Source organism: Scomber scombrus, chromosome 16 (assembly GCF_963691925.1).
Source record: "Scomber scombrus chromosome 16, fScoSco1.1, whole genome shotgun sequence".
Lineage (NCBI taxonomy): Eukaryota > Metazoa > Chordata > Actinopteri > Scombriformes > Scombridae > Scomber > Scomber scombrus.
Window position 1 is genome coordinate 6,562,777 of NC_084985.1, and position 25,016 is coordinate 6,587,792.

The 25,016-nt window shown below is 36.6% G+C and overlaps 1 protein-coding gene across 1 annotated transcript; it reads right to left on the reverse strand.

Moving 5' to 3' along the window:
* Positions 1–472: 472 nt before the first annotated feature.
* LOC133996388 (ladderlectin-like) lies at positions 473–2,648 on the reverse strand. The gene is made up of 6 exons (XM_062435948.1): positions 2,639–2,648; positions 2,411–2,479; positions 1,759–1,803; positions 1,328–1,512; positions 1,033–1,161; positions 473–945 (listed from the first exon to the last, which is right to left on the reverse strand). Exons 2-6 carry the CDS (start codon positions 2,460–2,462, stop codon positions 811–813), a joined length of 546 nt encoding a protein of 181 aa, XP_062291932.1. The 5' UTR covers positions 2,463–2,479; positions 2,639–2,648; the 3' UTR covers positions 473–810.
* Between the last annotated feature and the right edge of the window lie 22,368 nt (positions 2,649–25,016).

Here is a 25,016-nt window from a genome sequence, read left to right on the forward strand (position 1 = left end):
TACAAAAAGCAGTGTGTAGTCAGGCTCACATTTCAGATGTCTGTGAGTTGTTAACAGCTCCCCCAAATAGTGATTTTTCCCTCTAAACATCTCACATGGTTTCATTTCACTAAATGTTCAAATGATCCAATATTTCAGCTAAAATCAGAGACTAGAGAAAAAAAAAAAACTGAAAACAGATTTGTTCTTCTTTCCTCTCCCATTAATCATCTCACCATCCTTCACATTTACCTGCTGACCCTTTGGAGGGGCCCCACCCCTAGGTTGGGAACCATTGGACTAAACTAGCTAAGTGTATATAAAGTAGTGTAAACTAGCTCCACCTCCATTTTTAACTGTTAGAAAACTAAAGAAAATTAAAGTTAAACACTTTAAAAATATATATAATAGACCTTCCTTCCCGGCTCTCTTTAATCACATCCAAAATGCTGCATTAAGACCAAAGGAGACGTTGACAGAACATAACTCGACTCTTGACATAAGAGGAAAAACTTTATTTTCCAAATGCAGATTACAGAAATGTTATCATTGGTTCTGATAGAGTTTCATCTGATCTACAAAGGTTATAAACGTGTGATCCTGTGCTGACTGTAGAAGACCACACACACACCTAACACACTTTGATTAAATGAGTTAAAGTGGTCCATCTGGTCTTGTTCCACAGATGAAGGGACGACTATTTTCACAATTGATATCATTCCACCCTAAAGAGGAAACAAGAGAGAAATGCAATTTTTTCAATTAGTATGTTAGAAATAGGTTTAAACTGATGTGATTAGTCCTTAATCTGCAAAGTTGTGATCAAGTAATTTAAAAGACATCACATATTATACCTGTAATGGTAATTTCATTGCATTTTTCCTGCCCATGCCAGTTATCCGGCTGATCAGTGGCCCAGTTAGTGTAATAAAACAAGGATCCGTCACTCCATAACCACGTAAAGGTCTGTTATGAAAAAATATTTACATGAAGATTGAAACTATCAAAAATTAACACAGATCAGTTTCTCTAAACTGGATTAATCTTTTTCACCTCAACAGCATCTGAAGTACCGATCCAAGCTATTTCTTGATTTGTCTCTGACGCCATTCCCTGGAGTAAATCATGTTCCCCCGGGTTGTGGACGGAGGCGAGGTTGGCACCAAAATACATACAATATTTCTGTAAACGAAGAGATGAAGAGCTCTTAATGATGGACTTGATTTGATGTCAATGCTCTATGACTTTCTGAGTGCTTCACTCTTATTAAAGTGAGTATTTAGGTAGAAGTACTGTAGATCAAATAGAACACAATGTGGATCTAACAACCCTCTGTGTCAGGGTCTACCTCTGCATTCATCCAGGTCATTGGTGTGGTGAAGAGTTTGAAGCATCTGGATCCATATTGCTCCCACCCAGGCAAACAACCACACCCACTCGACCTCATGCCACCCAATGTCTCCATCACAGGAAGTGGCTCATCTTTGGTCTTTCTTTCAGCCGCCTGGGTCAACAACGGTCCTGGCATCGACTCTGGAAAACAAATCAATTCATTTACTTCATTATTTAAAAAAAAAAAACCAAATAATAATAATGATAATTTTCTATTAATACATTTTGGATACATTATTTATAGAGATTGTGCATCTTTGCTCAGTGGCACTTCTGCATCATTTAACACAATGTACAAACACACACACATCACAGTTGGTTATCATTTCAAATTTGAAGAGTTGAAGTGAAAGGCTTTTATCTGCCATCCAAGATTTTCTCTCTTACCTTGAGTCATGCTCGGCTGCACGGCCATCTTTGCCTTAATTGGCTCTGCAGTGGAATAAGAATAAGCTAGAATTAACAACATGTAATATAAGTAGCTTTTTATCTGCTAGCTTTTGCAGATCACATTTTACTCTTTAGTCTCATTGATAGACAATCATCCATCCATTTTCTGTATCTGCTTACCTGGATGTTAGAGCCTACAGCACAACAATATGACATTTCTACACTGTTTCTTGAGGCATTAAAACTTGTTGTATAGAGTATCAATAAAACAACAGCTACAGAAATCATTGGAGAGATCTTTCTTTCTTTTCAGAAACAAGTTCAAATACCAAACTAGCTCTACTGCCATTATGGCTGAAGTATGAGAAAGTTGTTTGTATAGACGCAGCACAACTGGAGAAACATTAAAAACAACATCATCACGACCAGTAAAGACATTGTGCCCCATTAACATTTACTAGTAGTTTAAAACATATTTTAACATCTCCCAAGTTTGATAAAAAACACAAAAAACTGTTTTATTCCATCAGTGTATTTTGTAATGATAGCCAGAGTAAGTGAAAGAGTGAGCACCCATGACATCTAATGGTTTACTTTTGGTCTTTGTAACAGTGTGACAGTACATTATTAGAGTAGTGGTTAGTCTCACCTGTTGCAACCCCCAGAACGAAGGCAGCACAGAGAAGAAGAACGATCCTCATTGTGATGTGTTGGACGGCTGCAGGACAAATGTAATAATCAGAAAAGTAACAGAGAAGAAACATCAATGACAGAAATGATTTACACTGGACTCCTCACCGACTTCGTATGAAGACATAATATCATAACATCTCACGAAAAGCTGCTCAGTAGGATGGATATAACCTGTAACTCTCACCTGCTTCAGCAAAGTTTAATCTCTCCACTGAATGTTCTGCAAAACTGTGGAGTAACGAGCTTTTATACAGTGAAAACAACAAGGAAATAACAGTAAAACAAAGACAAGGAACAAGGTACTTGGAACTCACAAAAACGTCACTGGATTATCAAAAGTACACAAATGTAGTGGTATCTGACATTCACCAGCTTCACAGACGGATGTGGAAGACAAAGGGGGGGAAATCCCAGGGTGATTAACTGGCTGATAGCCTTTGAAATATTATTTGTCCCTAATTTCTTGCAATTTGAGTAGTTTTGCTCTGATGCAAAAAATACTAAATCCTTTGGATAAGATCCTATCATATGCTACAAATAAAATCACCATAGTGTATTATACTGTATATTCTATACGATACATTAATATAGATAGTGATTGATTTGTGAAATGTAAAGTTGTTTCTACTGCTGGCACAACTCAGTGAAAGAAAGTTGGGCTCTGATGTACCAGGAAGTACTTCAACTTAATCGGTCAGCCTTTAGTCAATACAACATGACCAATACATTATCCAAACTGATTGCTTTGGAATTTTCTAACAGCTTTGTTACTTTTCAGATGAAGATTTGACAGAAATATAACAAGCTGTTAAAATACAAAACATTGTTAATTGTACAAAACATTGTTGTCCAACTCTTGATTTCCGATACCGATATCACCCGATACCGATATTTGCAGGCTTTTTACACCAAAACTGTTAGGTAACAACATAACATATCTCCTACTGTTGAATTAACCCATTATGCCTAATTTTATTGTGATGCTCCACTGGATGCAAACTTAAATGCAACATGGCTTTCCAAAATGTGAACACTGTCTGTGCAAAATAAGAGAACAACTTCAACTTAAGTTATGGAAAAAGTGACAATATGGCACTGCCATATTTATTATGCTGCTTTGCAGTAATTGCAAATTGTAAATTTACTATCCGTAGGACACACTTGGAAATAGTTCCAAACCACAGACATAAGCCCCGTTTCTGGAGGCGGGACCTGTACAGGAACGTCCTCTCACTCGGTCCTCTCAGCTGTTGTGTCTCCAGCAGAGTAAGACTCAGATAGGACCCACCGGACTCTGACGGTGACATCACAGAGGCGACTCACCGAAAACATAACAGAGAAAACAACGAGGAAATAAACCTCGTTTCTGGTTTGTGTGTTCGTGTCAGGCCGGGAGTTTTGGTCCTCTGAAATGATGCGAACGCGGAAGTAACTTAAAACTGCATTCTATTGTGGTGTTTATAGTAACATAAACACGACCCAGGGTGAAGAAGATGACCTCAGACTCACGTCTCTGTTCCTTTTTAGTTTTCTTTATTAACAAATCAAATACACTGTTTGAATACAGCGGGAGAATCTCAATGTTCAAATTAAGCTGCTCAGAGGTCCTTTCCAATCATGCAACTCTTATGATATCTCTCCCTCAGTGTCGTCTGAACAGTGACTTTATACCCCTATTAAAATACACGTCATGTCTTGTCATACAACACACAGAACATCGTCGTATGACCATTCCATGTTTATACAGTGTAAACACAGAACCTCTTACAAGGCTCTGTTTATCTCTCTGCTATAGATTTTACCGTAAAAGGCGCTCCCCAGCCCAGTGGGCTGGAATGTACATTGTGATGACTCACACCGTCCTACAGACTCACAAAAAAAACCCCTGCAGGTTTAAGAAATAATATACTACACTATCAAAAGGCCACCAAGGGGCGACCGTTTTGGTGTCAAAAGGACTTCCGTCTCTATACAAGTCAATGGAGAATTCACCAACTTCTCATTTGATTTCTAACCTCAGTAAACGTTTTCAAAATGTGTTTATGGTCTCAATCGCTAGTTTAAAGCCTTCTTCAATGCAGTATGATGTTCATTTGTGAAATTTTGGCCTCCCTGATTTTATATTTGACGATAAAGCAGGGTATGCATTAGGGCGTGGCTGTGTCGTGATTGACACGTTGATTGGTTCACAGGTTCAGGAGGGCGCCTCTTGCTCCTCCTGATGCCCATATAAGTAGAATCCGTGTTTTTTTACCCAACATGCACCTGAAATTTTCAAGATGGCGCTGCTCAGATCCGATACTATTCGCTTCCAAGCAGCAGTCCACAAACCAATGGGTGACGTCACGGATGTTACGTCCATTTTATATACAGTCTATGGTTCGTGTACATGGCGGTGGACGCTATGAACTTTTTAGCCATGCTTAGCCATAGTTACCGACCCACGAGTCTAGCGTGTTGTTGTTGTTATACGTCATCAAGCGCGCGCCGGTAAACGTCCCATGCTGCGTTCATGCAGGCTCGGAAATGCTGAAGCCTACAGAACAAACTAGGTTATAAAAACCCAATACCGATACTTCCCGATATTACATTTTTAAGTAAATATCGGTGTCCCTAATTGTTAAAGCTATTTCCAACCTTTTGGTCGTTTGACCTCTTACAAAAAGCAGTGTGTAGTCGGCTCACATTTCAGATGTCTGTGAGTTGTTAACAGCTCCATCAAATAGTGATTTTTCCCTCTAAACATCTCACATGGTTTCATTTCAATAAATGTTCAAATGATCCAATATTTCAGCAAAAATCCGAGACTAGAGAAAAAGTCCAAAAACTGAAAACAGATTTGCTCTTCTTTCCTCTCCCATTAATCATCTCACCATCCCTCACATTTACTTACTGACCCTTTGGAGGGGCCCCACCCCTAGGTTGGGAACCATTGGACTAAACTAGCTAACTGTATATAAAGTGGTATAAACTAGCTCCACCTCCAGCAGCTACAACAGTAACAGTCTGTACCATTCGGTAACTAACAACTCATATGTACATCATCCAGTTTAACTGACTGACTTCATTTTTAACTGTTAGAAAACAGAAAATGAAAGTTAAACAATCTTTTCTTTATATAATAAACCTTTCCTAGACCTTCCTTCCCGGCTCTCTTTAATCTCATCCAAAATGCTGCATTAAGACCAAAGGAGACGTTGACAGAACATAACTCGACTCTTGACATAAGAGGAAAAACTTTATTTTCCAAATGCAGATTACAGAAATGTTATCATTGGTTCTGATAGAGTTTAATCTGATCTACAAAGGTTATAAACATGTGATCCTGTGCTGACTGTAGAAGACCACACACACACCTAACACACTTTGATTAAATGAGTTAAAGTGGTCCATCTGGTCTTGTTCCACAGATGAAGGGAAAACTATGTTCACAATTGATATCATTCCACCCTAAAAAGGAAACCAGAGAGAAATGCATTTTTTTCAATTAGTATGTTAGAAATAGGTTTAAACTGATGTGATTAGTCCTTAATCTGCAAAGTTGTGATCAAGTAATTTAAAAGACATCACATATTATACCTTTTATGTTGATTTCAATGCATCTTTCCCTCCCATTACTGTTATTCGGCTCTCCAGGGTACCAGTTAGTGTAATAAAACACGGATCCGTCACTCCATAACCACGTGAAGAGCTGTTAAGAAAAATAATTACATGAAGATTGAAACTATCAAAAATTAACACTCCACATTTTGCTTTTTGAAATACAGACGTGATTGACAGATGTGACTGAAAAAAACAACAACAGATCAATCTCTCTAAACTGGATTAATCTTTCTCACCTGAACAGCATCTGAGGCACCGACCCAGGCTATGTTGCAATTTGTCTGTAATATCATTTCCTGTAGTAAATCATGTTCCCCCGGGTTGTGCACGGAGGCAAGGTTGGTACCAAAATACGTACAATATTTCTGTAAACGAAGAGATGAAGAGCTCTTAATGACGGACATAATTTAGTGTCAGTGCTCTATGACTTTCTGAGTGCTTCACTCTCATTAAAGTGAATATTTAGTTTTAAGTAGATCAAATACAACGCAATGTGGATCTAACAACCCTCTGTGTCAGGGTCTACCTCTGCATTCATCCAGGTCATTGGTGTGGTGAAGAGTTTGAAGCATCTGGATCCATATTGCTCCCACCCAGGCAAACAACCGTAACCACTCGACCTCATGCCACCCAATGTCCTCGTTCCTGCCTCCATCACAGGAAGTGGCTCATCTTTGGTCTTTCTTTCAACCGCCTGGGTCAACAACAGTCCTGGCATCGCCTCTGGAAAACAAGCCAATTTATTTATTTCATTATATAAAAAATAATAATTATAATAATAAGTTTCTATTAATGCAATTTGGATATATTATTTATAGAGATTGTGAATCTTTGCTCAGTTGCACCTCTGCATCATTTAGCACAATGTACAAACTGCCGTCCAAGATTTTCTCTCTTACCTTGAGTCATGTTGGGCTGCACGCCCAACTTTGCCTTAATTGGCTCTGCAGTGGAATAAGAATAAGCTATAATTAACAATCCGCCATATAAGTACCTGTAATATATTATACAAAGCATGTATATAACAACAGCTACAGAGTAAACCAAGAGGTTGTGTTTTTTTAAATCGGTGGATACATTTTTCTCTCTGCTCTGAAACTAGTTCAAATACCAAACTAGCTCTACTGCCATTATGGCTGAAGTTTAAGAAAGTTGTTTGAAGAGACGCAGCACAACTGGGGCAACGCAAATAACAACATCATCACTAACAGTAAAAAACATTGTGCCCCATTAACATTGACCAGCAGGTAAAAAAAACAACTTTATATCTCCCAGGCTTAATTAACAAAAAAACCTAATGTTTTATTCCATCAGTGTATTTTGTAATGATAGCCAGAGTAAGAGAAAGAGTGAGCACCCATGACGTCTAATGGTTACCTTTTGGTCTTTGTAACAGTGTGACAGTACATTATTAGAGTAGTGGTTAGTCTCACCTGTTGCAACCCTCAGAACGAAGGCAGCACAGAGAAGAAGAACGATCCTCATTGTGATGTGTTGGACGGCTGCAGGACAAATGTAATAATCAGAAAAGTAACAGAGAGGAAACATCAATGACAGAAATGACTTACACTGAACTCCTCACCGACTTCATATGAAGACATAATATCATAACATCTCAAGAAAAGCTGCTCAGTAAGATGAATATAACCTGTAACTCTCACCTGCTTCAGCAAAGTTTAATCTCTCCACTGAATGTTCTGCAAAACTGTGAAGTAAAGAGCTTTTATACAGAGAAAACAACAAGGAAATAACAGTATAACAAATACAAGGAACAAGGTACTTGGAACTAACAAAAACGTCACTGGATTATCAAAAGTACACAAATGTAGTGATATCTGACATTCACCAGCTTCACACACGTATGTGGAATACAAAGGGGGGGGGGGGGGGGGTGATTAACTGGCTGATAGCCTCTTGCAATTTGAGTAGTTTTGCTCTGATGCAAAAAATACTAAATCCTTTGGATAAGATCCTATCATATGCTACAAATAAAATCACCATAGTGTATTATACTGTATATTCTATAGGATACATTAATATAGATAGTGATTGATTTGTGAAATGTAAAGTTGTTCCTACTACTTGCACAACTCAGTGAAAGAAAGTTGGGCTCTTATGTACCAAGAAGTACTTCAACTTAATATGTCAGCCTTTAGTCAATACAACATGACCGTTACATTATCCAAAGTCATTAAAAGGTGATTTATTCAGTGAAACTCTGCCAAAGTAAATCAAGGCAGACAGATCTGGTAAAATTACAAGTATATAACATAATCTGTTCACACATAAATGATCAAACTGTGTGGAAGAAAGTTTGATCATTTAAAACACACAACAGGGTACAAACAGTCTGGATGATGGATGAATTTCCCATCAGAGCCTCTATATATATATATATTTGTTTGGTATATATTTGTTGCAGTTTTAAACACTCTTTAACCCTTGTACAAGTTCTGTTCAGGGTCACATTGAGAGCAGCAAAGGCCCCCTCAACACTATTTTTTCATCACAGGACCAGTGTGTAATGTGATAGCTTCATTCAAGTCCGTGTAAAGTAAGAATAAATATGTGTTTTGAGTTTGACATACCACAGAAAAGTGTGTTGTTAACCACCCTGCCAAATTTGAATGATTAAAGAAATTGCCAAACATATGAAATTAGGCTTCAAAGTTGTGTAAAAGTCTGCCTATTTCTCTGCTCCCAAACGCTGTGAGAGTGCCCACCGAGTTCGCTGAAACCCCGCCCCCTACCAAGTGTCACCTGTCAATCAAAGTCACCACCTTTACCAGAAACATGGACGCTAGGCCTGAGAGCTTTCTGCTGCTAACTCAGCTGCTAACTCGGCGGCTAGCTCGATGGCTAACTCGGCGGCTAACTCAGCTAACTGGCTAACTGTAGACTGTAGTGGTAGTAGTGTGTGCTGAATTTATTTATACCTACAGCAGCAGGGGCGGGTTTATACTCCGGTGTGTAACCGTACTATTGGTTAACCGTTAAGTAACGCGGTGGTGATTTTCAGATCCGCCCATTAAATCCAGACAGAAATCTTGAAACAGTTTGTGAAGCCTAGCTCCACAATTGGAATCGAAATGATTGAAATGCTTTTTACACCTCTTTTAGAAATACATTTATGACCTATTTAATGTGTTTAGAAGAAAATGTCTGAATTCACTTTACACGGTCTTTAAGGATCAATCACAAGTTTATATATATGTGACTGATTAGTAGACTTGTAGGTCTCGAGACCACTTTTTAATGGTCTTGGTCTTGTCACGGCCTCGACGGTCTTTGGTCTTGGTCTTGTCTTGGTCTTGGGTCTCTCGGTCTCGCCATGTCTTGGACCGGCAGAGCGGTCTCGAGGGGATTTGTGTCAATGACATGCATTTTGTGACTCAAATGTGTTGGCGCTCATCCTACACAAGACATGTACTGTCTCTGTATTGTTGTGCCTGTAGTTAGGGGTGTGTGATATGATGATATTAGATCGTGAAGGATTAGAACGTGTCGACGATCTGACAAAGCAGAGAGATCGTAGAATCGTCTATGGGCCACATTCTATATGTTGCAGTTCTATGATGACGCACAGACGCATCAGAAGTTTCACGTCCACCTGACCAACCAATCATAGCGAACTACGTGCAGACCGGCCACACCGCAGCCAGAGGCAACAGCTAGTGTTAAACCAAAAATAATAGAAACAATGTCTGAACAATAATATGTTCTAAAGCTGCTGTATTTTTAATAATCAGGTTATAGACATTGTTAGAAAGACTTGAGGGCGGAACCTAAGTTTGTTGTTGCCATGGTTTCCTTCTGTCCGGTTAATGCGTTACATGCTATGAAGCCGGCTAACTCCCTAAATTGCGTCCTTAAATGATAAGTAAGTTATGTCAAGTGATGTTTCACTGATTGTTTGTTTGACCATAACCTGTTTATTGATTTATGTACATTTGACGGCATTTATATAATTTAAACGGCAGTTATAGCACTCGTTAGCATTATGCTAGCACATTTCTATAACGGTTATAACGGTTTTCTGTTATCAGTGCTATAAATAGTAACAAGTTATTTTATCACCATTTACACGCTAATATATTGCTTTGAGAGAAACTGTAAAGTGTATTGAAGTCAATTCTTATGTTTATTGAATGTGTATGATTTACTATAGCCTCCATTGACATTGTATACCATTGTTGCCATGGTGATTAACGTTACTGTTTGTTATATAGTTTCCAGACCATACACACATACACACCCAAATATCATCATATCCTCATATCATCCACCTCCAATCATCTATAGTATAGATATAGTATAACATCTGCTGATGAAGAATTATAATTAAATGTTCACTAAATGAAGACTTCATATTGCCGCTTCAACCAGTATAAAGTATAAAGTGCAGAAGAGCTGCTACAGACATTGCAGTTTGATAATTTTTGTTCTAAATCGTTGCACTTTGATAACCACAGTTACTTAAATGTGCCTTTTTATTTGGAAAACTTGCACAAACTATGTCATTTAAAATCTGTTCAGAAAGGTTCTTTGGCCTAAATTGTCTGTTTTCTTTTTTCTTTTAGGGCTATGTTTTACATAGGGAAATGGTTTGGTTGCACTGTTCAGAAACTTGCAAATTAGTCTCAAAAATCAATGTAAAAAAGAATCGTGATTTTATTATAAAAAAAATCGTGATATGATATTTTTGCCATATTGCCCACCCCAAGCCTGTAGTTGAAATAATACAATCTAATATTTATACTTAGCAGCTGAACCCAGTATGGTGCTTATGTTCTACAACTCATGCAAAATATGGTGTAACTGGGTTTTTTTGGGGGGGGGGGGTTTCTGTCTCGGTCTTGGTCTTGTTCTCGACCTCGACTGGTCTTGGTCTTGGTCTTGTCTTGGTCTTGATACTCTCTGGTCTTGGTAGTGTCTTGGTCTCGGTTTAGGCGGTCTTGACTACAAGTCTACTGATTAGGTATTTATGAATGATTTGTGGTTCTGAAGTTTGGTATAGAGACTAATCACGAGGAAGTATTATGATGAGTCACGATATGAGCAGTATGTGAGGGTTAAAAAGCATCCACACTGTATGTTGCATGCTCAACAGCCTCCAAAGACACCAACCTTTAACCACATTTATCAATGATAATAATAATAATAATAATAATAATAATAATAATAATGATATTACATTTTATTCATGGGATCCTTTCAAAACTATTAAAAATCATTTATATATTCCTGATTATATGTGGCTCCATTTAATACCATCTCTAAATGTGCTGTCATTTTGTTTTGAGATGGTGACTACAAGATTTCATCTTGGTGTAAACCCATCATCTGCAGCTCTAACACAGAGTTTGCATTTGTTTCTGACTCACTGAACTAACAGGAGGTATTGTTTTGCAGTCAAAGTTTCCACACAATTTTCCCTATAGTTTAGGGATTTAATCCAACATCCTGGACTCCACTACATTTCAGAGGGAAATATTTTACTTTCTACCCCATTTAAAAACGTTTTACTAGTTACTATTCAGATGAAGATTTGACAAAAATGAATACTACAACAAGCTTTTAAATAACAACACATTGTTAAAGATGAAACCAGTGGTTTTCAACCTTTTGGTCTTTTGACCTCTTACAAAAAGCAGTGTGTAGTCACGCTCACATTTCAGATGTCTGTGAATTGTTAACAGCTCCACCAAATAGTGATTTTTCCCTCTAAACATCTCACATGGTTTCATTTCAATAAATGTTCAAATGATCCAATATTTCAGCAAAAATCCGAGACTAGAGAAAAAGTTAAAAAAACTGAAAACAGATTTGCTCTTCTTTCCTCTCCCATTAATCATCTCACCACCCCTCACATTTACCTGCTGACCCTTTGGAGGGGCCCCACCCCTAGGTTGGGAACCATTGGACTAAACTCCAACTTCCCGGCTCTCTTTAATCACATCCAAAATGCTGCATTAAGACCAAAGGAGACGTTGACAGAACATAACTCGACTCTTGACATAAGAGGAAAAACTTTATTTTCCAAATGCAGATTACAGAAATGTTATCATTGGTTCTGATAGAGTTTCATCTGATCTACAAAGGTTATAAACGTGTGATCCTGTGCTGACTGTAGAAGACCACACACACACCTAACACACTTTGAATAAATGAGTTAAAGTGGTCCATCTGGTCTTGTTCCACAGATGAAGGGAAGACTATCTTCACAATTGCGATCATTCCACCCTAAAAAGGAAACAAGAGAGAAATGCAATTTTTTTCAATTAGTATGTTAGAAATAGGTTTAAACTGATGTGATTAGTCCTTAATCTGCAAAGTTGTGATCAAGTAATTAAAAATAGACATTATAGATACTGTACCATAAGTGTTAATTTCCATGCATTTTTCCTGCTCATACTAGTTATCCGGATTGCTACCATACCAGTTAGAGTAATAAAACATGGATCCGTCACTCCATAACCATGTAAAGAGCTGTTAAGAAAAAATAATTACATAAATATAAATTATGGTGTAAAATTGTCTGTGTTAAACATCTCAAAGATTTAAACTATTAAAAATTAAATTACTCGACATTTTGCTTTTTGAAATAAAGACATGATTGACAGATGTGACTAAAAAAACAACAGATAAGTCTCTCTAAACTGGATTAAACAGGTGGTTCAACACTGTATACTTGAATTCCCACGCCACAAAAATCTGTCCTCAAGTCTTGAATCTTTCCCTTTTAGTTATCCTTAGGGTCTTTCCCCTTTACGTGTCTGACATTCACCAGCTTCATAAACAGATGTGAAAGACAAACAAGTGAAAATCCCAGGGTGATACTAAACAAAAAAACAAGTGTATTTATTGTACTAATGCACTTTGGAGTCACATTCATATGTATTCTTTATCTTTGCACTAAATGTTACCTAATTTATATTGTTTGATGTTGATGTTGTTGTGTTTTATGTGCCTTGTAAAGGTGTCCTTGAGTGCTCTGAAAGGTGCCTTTAAATAAAATGTATTATTATTATTATTATTATTATTATTGTAGGTAACTGGCTGTTAGCCTTTGAAATATTATTTGTCCCTACTTTCTTGCAATTTGTATAGTTTTGCTCTGAGGCAAAAATGATGAGGTATTTATGAATGATTTTTGGTTCTGAAGTTTGGTATAGAGACTAATTACGAGGAAGTATTATGATGAGTCACGATATACGAGCAGTATGTGAGGGTTAAAAGGCATCCACACTGTATGTTGCATGCTCAACAGCCTCCACAGACACAACCTTTAACCACATTTATCAATAATAATAATAATAATAATATCACATTTTATTATTATTATTATTATTATTATTATTTTATTCTATTGGATTTTGATATGGATTTTAAAAATTGGCTTGACGTCAAGATCCAACAATGTTGTGAATATAACGTGTAACAACATTGGGCTTCGGTTATTTAACTGAATGTCAGAATGTTATGTAAATTTTACGTAAAGAGGTGAGGTTGACTAGACGTTGGATATTGGTTGCTTGCCAACACAATTTAAAACCAACTAAATAACAATGTCAGCTTGACGTTGATATTTGTATGTGAAACTGACGTCAGTTTTAGACGTTGTCTAAACGTTGGTTTTTAGTTGTCTGACGTTGCAACCAATATCCAACCATAGACTGTATAGAAAATGGAAGTAACATCCGTGACGTCACCCATTGGTTTGTGGACTGCTGCTTGGAAGCAAATAGTTTCGGATCTGAGCAGCGCCATCTTGAACATTTCCGGTGCATGCTGGGTAAAAAAAAACCCCGGATTCTACTTATATGGGCATCAGGAGGAGCAAGAGGCGCCCTCCTGAACCTGTGAACCAATCAACCTGTCAATCACGACGTAGCCACGCCCTAATGCATACCCTGCTTTATCGTCAAATATAAAATCAGGGAGGCCAAAATTTCACAAATGAACATCATACTGCATTGAAAAAGGCTTTAAACTAGCGATTGAGACCATAAACACATTATGAAAACGTTTACTGAGGTTAGAAATCAAGTGAGAAGTTGGTGAATTCTCCATTGACTTGTATAGAGACGGAAGTCCTTTTGACACCAAAACGGTCGCCCCCTGGTGGCCTTTTGATAGAATGCAGCTTTAAGTTACTTCCGCGTTGGCGTCATTTCAGAGGACCGGAACTCCCCGCTTGTATCCAACCGCTGGGTCAGCGCGAGACAGAATATGCCAATCAGAATAAGTGTGGTTTCAGTCGGGATTTAAAGGTGAAGACAGAATAACATTTGCTGCTAATACACATATAATTTTGCTTAAGAAGGATTTTTCATGCAGGACTTTTACTCTAAATATTTTTACCTAAGTAGAAGATCTGACTACTGCTCCCACCACTGCATTTGGGTCAATGACGTTTTTTTTAGTGTCCATGTGGTTTAGTCAAATTTAAAATGGTTAAAATGTGAAAATAAACGTATGAATAACTTGCACACATTCTTTTTTGTGGACCCAGCATCATATTTCTGCTTTTAATCCATTTTGAGAGAATATAAATGTTTAAGTGGTGTAACCATAAAAACTCAATTAAACACCATATCAACTAGTTTGGCATGATCTAAATATTACTTTTACTCTGGTTGAATCATGTTAATCATGTAAATCTTTTTTTTTTTTTAATGAAGTAATTATTTTAGGTGTTAAAAGGAGGGTGTTAATGATTATCTACTTTTTCAACTTGGTCCTTTTCTGTCTATGTTGTGTTTTGTCATTGTTTGGTGATATTGTCTTTGTCCTTTTCTATAGAAGATGTATACGTATAGGTGTAAATGTTGTATAAAACATGTTTAATATTAATATTATTATTATTATTGTTATTATTACTATGATTACCATTATTAGTAGTAGTATTCTTAAGGAAGCGGGACAGACATGTTGGTTCCTTGAACAGGGAGAAAGGGAGGGATTTGATAAGTCTTGACTTCTTCTCACTTCTTTTTGAACATTTATTGTGTTGAGCTTCATTTGTCTGCTGGTGTTGATTGTTTGTTGTGTTTTTTATTTTCATTTTCTCTCTTTTCATATTTTCTGTTTTCAAGTTTTATTTCATGTTCAAAGTAAAATTTTCAACAACAAAAAAACAAATCAAATTTGTATAAGTACACTTAAATACACTAAAGGTGGATAAAATATTTCATATTTATCATTTTTTTGTGGTTACACCATTTGACATTTTCAGGAGCATTCAGTCTTACTTTTGGTTTAAAACAAAGGCAATTCTAGGATCAGACCATTAGAGGGGCTCAGCTCCTAATGAGAATGTAACATACAACACCCTGCAAGTGTTCAAACCGCTCTGCTAAATGACTCATTTCAGTGGATAATGTAAATTACAACAAGAAATGTTAATACATAGTAGAGTTGTCTACTATAATGTATAATAATAATGGTTCAGAATAAACAATCACAGATTTCTACAGAGAGGACAAAAAAGATAGTTAATGAACCCTGAGGGAAACACAGTATAAATGACAGAACTATCCAAAGTTCATTAAAGCTGTTAAAATAAAACCATTTGAACCTGTAGCATAATTGTTTGTCCCATCACTAACAGATGGGCTCGCAAAATAATTTAAGCTGTATAAAATCATTTTTAGGGGGAAAAAATTTAGTGGTGTTTGAACACCACTAAAAGGGTCTAAAATCGCCACTGTTTCTAAAACAATTAGGCAAATGTCATTTCAAATTTCATAAAACCAACAAAAATTCCAAACACACATTTTAACAAACCTGATGCTGCTTTTAAAACATTTTAAAGATATTATTGAATTGCTCATCTTGCCAACCCTTATTTATCACTGACCCAAATACAGAATATATTTTAATGTATATCTTTAATTAGTTTAAAATCAACATCAAACTTGTGAGGTTGATAGGATCATTGCAAAATATCATAAAGAGGCATACATCAAAGAGAACTAAATATATAACTCAATTGTTTTATGATATTTAATTACTGAATTTTACTTGTATTACATTTTTCCTCGCTTTATTTACACGGCACCACATTTACCACTACCTCTATGCTTGTCACTTCAAAGAACCAGACAAAACTTTTTTTTCAGGTGGACTTTTTAAGTCCCACTTTAGTCTCAGATTTTAGCTTCTAAGTCAACTGGAGCTGCAGCATAGTCACAGCACAAAAGCTTTAAAAAGTGGTTCGGGGCGCCAAACGATCCAACTGGAAGATGACAAACTCCTACAAACCACCCGGCCTTTGCTCAGATGTCCCAGTCATATTCAAACTAGTACTACAAACTCACAAAGTTGGAGAGACATTGCTGGAAAAACTGTTTTTCATAACGCCCCAAAATAAAATCAACATAACAGGGACTTCAGAACCAATGCTGGTCACTTAATGGAAGAACACACACATCCTTTATTCATGTCCCATTTTACATGATGTTCAAGCTGCCACTAAGAAGAGGCTATATTAGGATTTGAAATTGAATTAACTTGTATCTCTTTCTAGGAAACATATCAAAGGAGCTGGATATCAGAGACATATATTTACTAAATAATTCTCATGGTAGGAAGCAAAACGGTAATTACAAGAAGGTGGTTTCTTAAAGAGCCTCCCGTCTTGAACCTATGGGTAGATATTGTAAAAAGCATATTTGGGTTGGAAAACAAAGAAGAAGGGGAGGAGTGTTGGACTTAATGGGTCACATATCTTAGCTCACAAAGTGTCTGGCAACTAACATTCCTCTAAATCCAATTGTGAAGCATAAAAGTGAAAATGATTGTACCATTCTGTAACTAACTCATATGGATATCGGCAAATTTAACTAACTGACCTCATGTTTAACCGTGTCATAAAACAGAAAATTGAAGTTAAACAAGACTTGACTCTTGACGTAAGAGGAAAAGCTTTATTTTCCAAATGCAGATTACAGAAATGTTATCATTGGTTCTGATAGAGTTTCATCTGATCTACAAAGGTTATAAACGTGTGATCCTGTGCTGACTGTAGAAGACCACACACACACCTAACACACTTTGATTAAATGAGTTAAAGTGGTCCATCTGGTCTTGTTCCACAGATGAAGGGTTGACTATCTTCACAATTGTAATTATACCACCCTAAAAAGGAAACAAGAGAGAGATTTTTCTGATTAGTATGTTAGAAATAGGTTTAAACTGATGAGATTAGTCCTTAATCTGCAATGTGTGAAGTAATTTAAAAAAAAGACATCACAGATACTGTACCTTTAAAGTCAATTTCCATGCATTTTCCATGCCCATACAAGTAATCCGGCTCACCACTGGCCCAGTTAGAGTAATAAAATATGGATCCGTCACTCCATAACCACATAGAGTTCTGTTAAGAAAAAATAATTACATAAATCTAAATTATGGTGTAAAATTGTCTGTGTTAAACATCTCAAAGATTTAAACTATTAAAAATTAAATTACTCGACATTTTGCTTTTTGAAATAAAGACATGATTGACAGATGTGACTAAGAACAACAACAGATCAGTCTCTCTAAACTGGATTAATCTTTCTCACCTCAACAGCATCTGAGCCACCGACCCAGACTCTGTAGTAACCTGTCTGTGACGCCATTCCCTGGAGTAAATCACGTTCCCCCGGGTTGTGGACGGAGGCGAGGTTGGCACCAAAATACAAACAATGTTTCTGTAAATGAAGAGATGAAGAGCTCTTAATGACTTGATTTGATATCAATGCTCTATGACTTTCTGAGTGCTTCACCCCTATTCAAGTGAGTATTTAGGTAGAAGTACTGTAGATCAAATACAATGAGATGTGGATTTAACAACGCTCTGTGTCAGGGTCTACCTCTGCATCGATCCAGGTCTTTGGTGTGGTGAAGACTTTGAAACATCTGGATCCATATCGGTACCAATCAGAAAAACAACCTTCCCCACTTAACCTCATGTCACCCATTGTCCCCACTCCTGCCTCCATCACAGGAAGTGGCTGGTCTTTGGTCTTTCTTTCAGCCGCCTTGGTCAACAATGGTCCTGGCATCGCCTCTAGAAAACAAACCAATTCATTTACTTCATTGTAAAAAATAATTCCCTGTGTAGAGATTATGAATCTTTGCTCAGTGGCACTTCTGCATCATTAAGTACAATCTACAAAGACACTCATCACATCCTGTTTCATTTGTCATGATTTCAAATTTGAGGAATTGAAGTGTGAGGCTTTTATCTGCCATCCAAGATCTTCTCTCTTACCTTGAGTCATGCTCGGCTGCACAGCCAACTTTGCCTTAATTGGCTCTGCAGTGGAATAAGAATAAGCTAGAATTAACAACATGTAATATAAGTAGCTTTTTTGTCTACTAGCTTTTGCAGATCACATTTTAATCTTTAGTCTCACTGATAGACAATCATCCATCCATTTTCTGTATCTGCTTACCTGGATGTTAGAGCCTACAGCACAACAATATGACATTATTAGAGTAGTGGTTAGTCTCACCTGTTGCAACCCTCAGAACGAAGGCAGCACAGAGAAGAAGAACGATCCTCATTGTGATGTGTTGGACGGCTGCAGGACAAATGTAATAATCAGAAAAGTAACAGAGAAGAAACATCAATGACAGAAATGACTTACACTGGACTCCTCACCAACTTCAAATGAAGACATAATATCGTAACATCTCATGAAAAGCTGCTCAGTAAGATGAATATAACCTGTAACTCTCACCTGCTTCAGCAAAGTTGAATCTCTCCACTGAATGTTCTGCAAAACTGTGAGTAACAAGCTTTTATACAGTGAAAACAACAAGGAAATTAACTGATTAACTTTAAAAAACAGTTATTTATTGATTCACGTGACATGAATAAATAAAACTGGGTTTCAGCAAGTACACAAGGACGCTCTTCACAAAAACATCATGGTCACTGGATTATCTTTATCAGAAGTACACAAATGTAGTCGGAAATGAACATCAAATGCTACTAATTATTAAGCAGCGGTAAATATCACTAATCTGGTGAAATTGTTACACACACAGGTGGTTCAACACTGTATACTTGAATTCCCACGCCACAAAAATCTGTCCTCAAGTCTTGAATCTTTCCCTTTTAGTTATCCTTAGGGTCTTTCCCCTTTACGTGTCTGACATTCACCAGCTTCATAAACAGATGTGAAAGACAAACAATTGAAAATCCCAGGGTGATACTAAACAAATAACTGGCTGTTAGCCTTAATATTATTTGTCCCTACTTTCTTGCAATTTGAGTGGTTTTGCTCTGATGCAAAAATGATGAGGTATTTATGAATGATTTGTGGTTCTGAAGTTTGGTATAGAGACTAATTACGAGGAAGTATTATGATGAGTCACGATACAAGCAGTACTGTATGTGAGGGTTAAAAAGCATCCACACTGTATGTTGCATGCTCAACAGCCTCCACAGACACCAACCATTAACCACATTTATCAATAATAATAATAATAATGATATTACATTTTATTCATGGGAGCCTTTCAAAACACTCAAGGACACTTTACAAGAAACAAATAAAAACAAACAACAGTGAATCAAACACAATAAAATCAGCAAAGATTGCAAAAGAAGTGCAATAGTACAGTAGATAAACATGTATGTGATTACGTAATCACCCAGCTGACACCTGACTTTAATGTGGCATTAGAACAACGTTGTACTCCAACGTTGGATTTCTATTGGATTTTGATATGGATTTTTAAAATTGGCTTGACGTCAAGATCCAACAATGTTGTGTATATAAGGTTTAACAACGTTGGGCTTTGGTTATTTAACTGAATGTCAGAATTGTATGTAAATTTTACGTAAAGAGGTGAGGTTGACTAGACGTTGGATATTGGTTGCTTGCCAACACAATTTAAAACCAACTAAATAACAACGTCAGCTTGACGTTGATATTTGTATGTGAAACTGACGTCAGTTTTAGACGTTGTCTAAACGTTGGTTTTTAGTTGTCTGACGTTGCAACCAATATCCAACCATAGACTGTATAGAAAATGGAAGTAACATCCGTGACGTCACCCATTGGTTTGTGGACTGCTGCTTGGAAGCAAATAGTTTCGGATCTGAGCAGCGCCATCTTGAACATTTCCGGTGCATGCTGGGTAAAAAAAAACCCCGGATTCTACTTATATGGGCATCAGGAGGAGCAAGAGGCGCCCTCCTGAACCTGTGAACCAATCAACCTGTCAATCACGACGTAGCCACGCCCTAATGCATACCCTGCTTTATCGTCAAATATAAAATCAGGGAGGCCAAAATTTCACAAATGAACATCATACTGCATTGAAAAAGGCTTTAAACTAGCGATTGAGACCATAAACACATTATGAAAACGTTTACTGAGGTTAGAAATCAAGTGAGAAGTTGGTGAATTCTCCATTGACTTGTATAGAGACGGAAGTCCTTTTGACACCAAAACGGTCGCCCCCTGGTGGCCTTTTGATAGAATGCAGCTTTAAGTTACTTCCGCGTTGGCGTCATTTCAGAGGACCGGAACTCCCCGCTTGTATCCAACCGCTGGGTCAGCGCGAGACAGAATATGCCAATCAGAATAAGTGTGGTTTCAGTCGGGATTTAAAGGTGAAGACAGAATAACATTTGCTGCTAATACACATATAATTTTGCTTAAGAAGGATTTTTCATGCAGGACTTTTACTCTAAATATTTTTACCTAAGTAGAAGATCTGACTACTGCTCCCACCACTGCATTTGGGTCAATGACGTTTTTTTTAGTGTCCATGTGGTTTAGTCAAATTTAAAATGGTTAAAATGTGAAAATAAACGTATGAATAACTTGCACACATTCTTTTTTGTGGACCCAGCATCATATTTCTGCTTTTAATCCATTTTGAGAGAATATAAATGTTTAAGTGGTGTAACCATAAAAACTCAATTAAACACCATATCAACTAGTTTGGCATGATCTAAATATTACTTTTACTCTGGTTGAATCATGTTAATCATGTAAATCTTTTTTTTTTTTTAATGAAGTAATTATTTTAGGTGTTAAAAGGAGGGTGTTAATGATTATCTACTTTTTCAACTTGGTCCTTTTCTGTCTATGTTGTGTTTTGTCATTGTTTGGTGATATTGTCTTTGTCCTTTTCTATAGAAGATGTATACGTATAGGTGTAAATGTTGTATAAAACATGTTTAATATTAATATTATTATTATTATTGTTATTATTACTATGATTACCATTATTAGTAGTAGTATTCTTAAGGAAGCGGGACAGACATGTTGGTTCCTTGAACAGGGAGAAAGGGAGGGATTTGATAAGTCTTGACTTCTTCTCACTTCTTTTTGAACATTTATTGTGTTGAGCTTCATTTGTCTGCTGGTGTTGATTGTTTGTTGTGTTTTTAATTTTTAATTTCTCTCTTTTCATATTTTCTGTTTTCAAGTTTTATTTCATGTTCAAAGTAAAATTTTCAACAACAAAAAAACAAATCAAATTTGTATAAGTACACTTAAATACACTAAAGGTGGATAAAATATTTCATATTTATCATTTTTTTGTGGTTACACCATTTGACATTTTCAGGAGCATTCAGTCTTACTTTTGGTTTAAAACAAAGGCAATTCTAGGATCAGACCATTAGAGGGGCTCAGCTCCTAATGAGAATGTAACATACAACACCCTGCAAGTGTTCAAACCGCTCTGCTAAATGACTCATTTCAGTGGATAATGTAAATTACAACAAGAAATGTTAATACATAGTAGAGTTGTCTACTATAATGTATAATAATAATGGTTCAGAATAAACAATCACAGATTTCTACAGAGAGGACAAAAAAGATAGTTAATGAACCCTGAGGGAAACACAGTATAAATGACAGAACTATCCAAAGTTCATTAAAGCTGTTAAAATAAAACCATTTGAACCTGTAGCATAATTGTTTGTCCCATCACTAACAGATGGGCTCGCAAAATAATTTAAGCTGTATAAAATCATTTTTAGGGGGAAAAAATTTAGTGGTGTTTGAACACCACTAAAAGGGTCTAAAATCGCCACTGTTTCTAAAACAATTAGGCAAATGTCATTTCAAATTTCATAAAACCAACAAAAATTCCAAACACACATTTTAACAAACCTGATGCTGCTTTTAAAACATTTTAAAGATATTATTGAATTGCTCATCTTGCCAACCCTTATTTATCACTGACCCAAATACAGAATATATTTTAATGTATATCTTTAATTAGTTTAAAATCAACATCAAACTTGTGAGGTTGATAGGATCATTGCAAAATATCATAAAGAGGCATACATCAAAGAGAACTAAATATATAACTCAATTGTTTTATGATATTTAATTACTGAATTTTACTTGTATTACATTTTTCCTCGCTTTATTTACACGGCACCACATTTACCACTACCTCTATGCTTGTCACTTCAAAGAACCAGACAAAACTTTTTTTTCAGGTGGACTTTTTAAGTCCCACTTTAGTCTCAGATTTTAGCTTCTAAGTCAACTGGAGCTGCAGCATAGTCACAGCACAAAAGCTTTAAAAAGTGGTTCGGGGCGCCAAACGATCCAACTGGAAGATGACAAACTCCTACAAACCACCCGGCCTTTGCTCAGATGTCCCAGTCATATTCAAACTAGTACTACAAACTCACAAAGTTGGAGAGACATTGCTGGAAAAACTGTTTTTCATAACGCCCCAAAATAAAATCAACATAACAGGGACTTCAGAACCAATGCTGGTCACTTAATGGAAGAACACACACATCCTTTATTCATGTCCCATTTTACATGATGTTCAAGCTGCCACTAAGAAGAGGCTATATTAGGATTTGAAATTGAATTAACTTGTATCTCTTTCTAGGAAACATATCAAAGGAGCTGGATATCAGAGACATATATTTACTAAATAATTCTCATGGTAGGAAGCAAAACAGTAATTACAAGAAGGTGGTTTCTTAAAGAGCCTCCCGTCTTGAACCTATGGGTAGATATTGTAAAAAGCATATTTGAGTTGTAATGAAAGAAGAAGGGGAAGAGTGTTTGACTTAATGGGTCACATATCTTAGCTCACAAAGTGTCTGGCAACTAACATTCCTCTAAATCCAATTGTGAAGCATAAAAGTGAAAGTGATTGTACCATTCTGTAACTAACACCTCATATGGATATCGGCACATTTAACTAACTGACCTCATGTTTAACCGTGTCATAAAACAGAAAATTGAAGTTAAACAAGACTTGACTCTTGACGTAAGAGGAAAAGCTTTATTTTCCAAATGCAGATTACAGAAATGTTATCATTGGTTCTGATAGAGTTTCATCTGATCTACAAAGGTTATAAACGTGTGATCCTGTGCAGACTGTAGAAGACCACACACACACCTAACACACTTTGATTAAATGAGTTAAAGTTGTCGATCTGGTCTTGTTCCACAGATGAAGGGAAGACTATCTTCACAATTGCGATCATTCCACCCTAAAAAGGAAACAAGAGAGAAATGCAATTTTTTCCTAATTAGTATTTTAGAAATAGGTTTAAACTGATGTGATTAGTCCTTAATCTGCAAAGTGTGAAATCATTTTTAAAAAGACATCACTGATACTGTACCTCTAAAGTCAATTTCCATGCATTTTTCCTCCTCATACCAGTTATCTGGATTGCTACCATACCAGTTAGAGTAATAAAATATGGATCCGTCACTCCATAACCACGTGTAGGTCTGTTAAGAAAAAATAATTACATAAATCTAAATTATGGTGTAAAATTGTCTGTGTTAAACATCTCAAAGATTTAAACTATTAAAAATTAAATTACTCAACATTTTGCTTTTTGAAATAAAGACATGATTGACAGATGTGACTAAGAACAACAACAGATCAGTCTCTCTAAACTGGATTAATCTTTCTCACCTCAACAGCATCTGAGCCACCGATCCAGGCTCTGTTGTAATCTGTCTGTGACGCCATTCCCTGGAGTAAATCATGTTCCCCCGGGTTGTGGACGGAGGCGAGGTTGGCACCAAAATACAAACAATGTTTCTGTAAATGAAGAGATGAAGAGCTCTTAATGACTTGATTTGATATCAATGCTCTATGACTTTCTGAGTGCTTCACCCCTATTCAAGTGAGTATTTAGGTAGAAGTACTGTAGATCAAATACAATGAGATGTGGATTTAACAACGCTCTGTGTCAGGGTCTACCTCTGCATCGATCCAGGTCTTTGGTGTGGTGAAGACTTTGAAACATCTGGATCCATATCGGTACCAATCAGAAAAACAACCTTCCCCACTTAACCTCATGTCACCCATTGTCCCCACTCCTGCCTCCATCACAGGAAGTGGCTGGTCTTTGGTCTTTCTTTCAGCCGCCTTGGTCAACAATGGTCCTGGCATCGCCTCTAGAAAACAAACCAATTCATTTACTTCATTGTAAAAAATAATTCCCTGTGTAGAGATTATGAATCTTTGCTCAGTGGCACTTCTGCATCATTAAGTACAATCTACAAAGACACTCATCACATCCTGTTTCATTTGTCATGATTTCAAATTTGAGGAATTGAAGTGTGAGGCTTTTATCTGCCATCCAAGATTTTCTCTCTTACCTTGAGTCATGCTCGGCTGCACAGCCAACTTTGACTTAATTGGCTCTGCAGTGGAATAAGAATAAGCTAGAATTAACAACATGTAATATAAGTAGCTTTTTATCTACTAGCTTTTGCAGAACACATTTTAATCTTTAGTCTCATTGATAGACAATCATCCATCCATTTTCTGTATCTGCTTACCTGGATGTTAGAGCCTACAGCACAACAATATGACATTTCTACACTGTTTCTTGAGGCATTAAAACTTGTTGTATAGAGTATCAATAAAACAACAGCTACAGAAATCATTGGAGAGATCTTTCTTTCTTTTCAGAAACAAGTTCAAATACCAAACTAGCT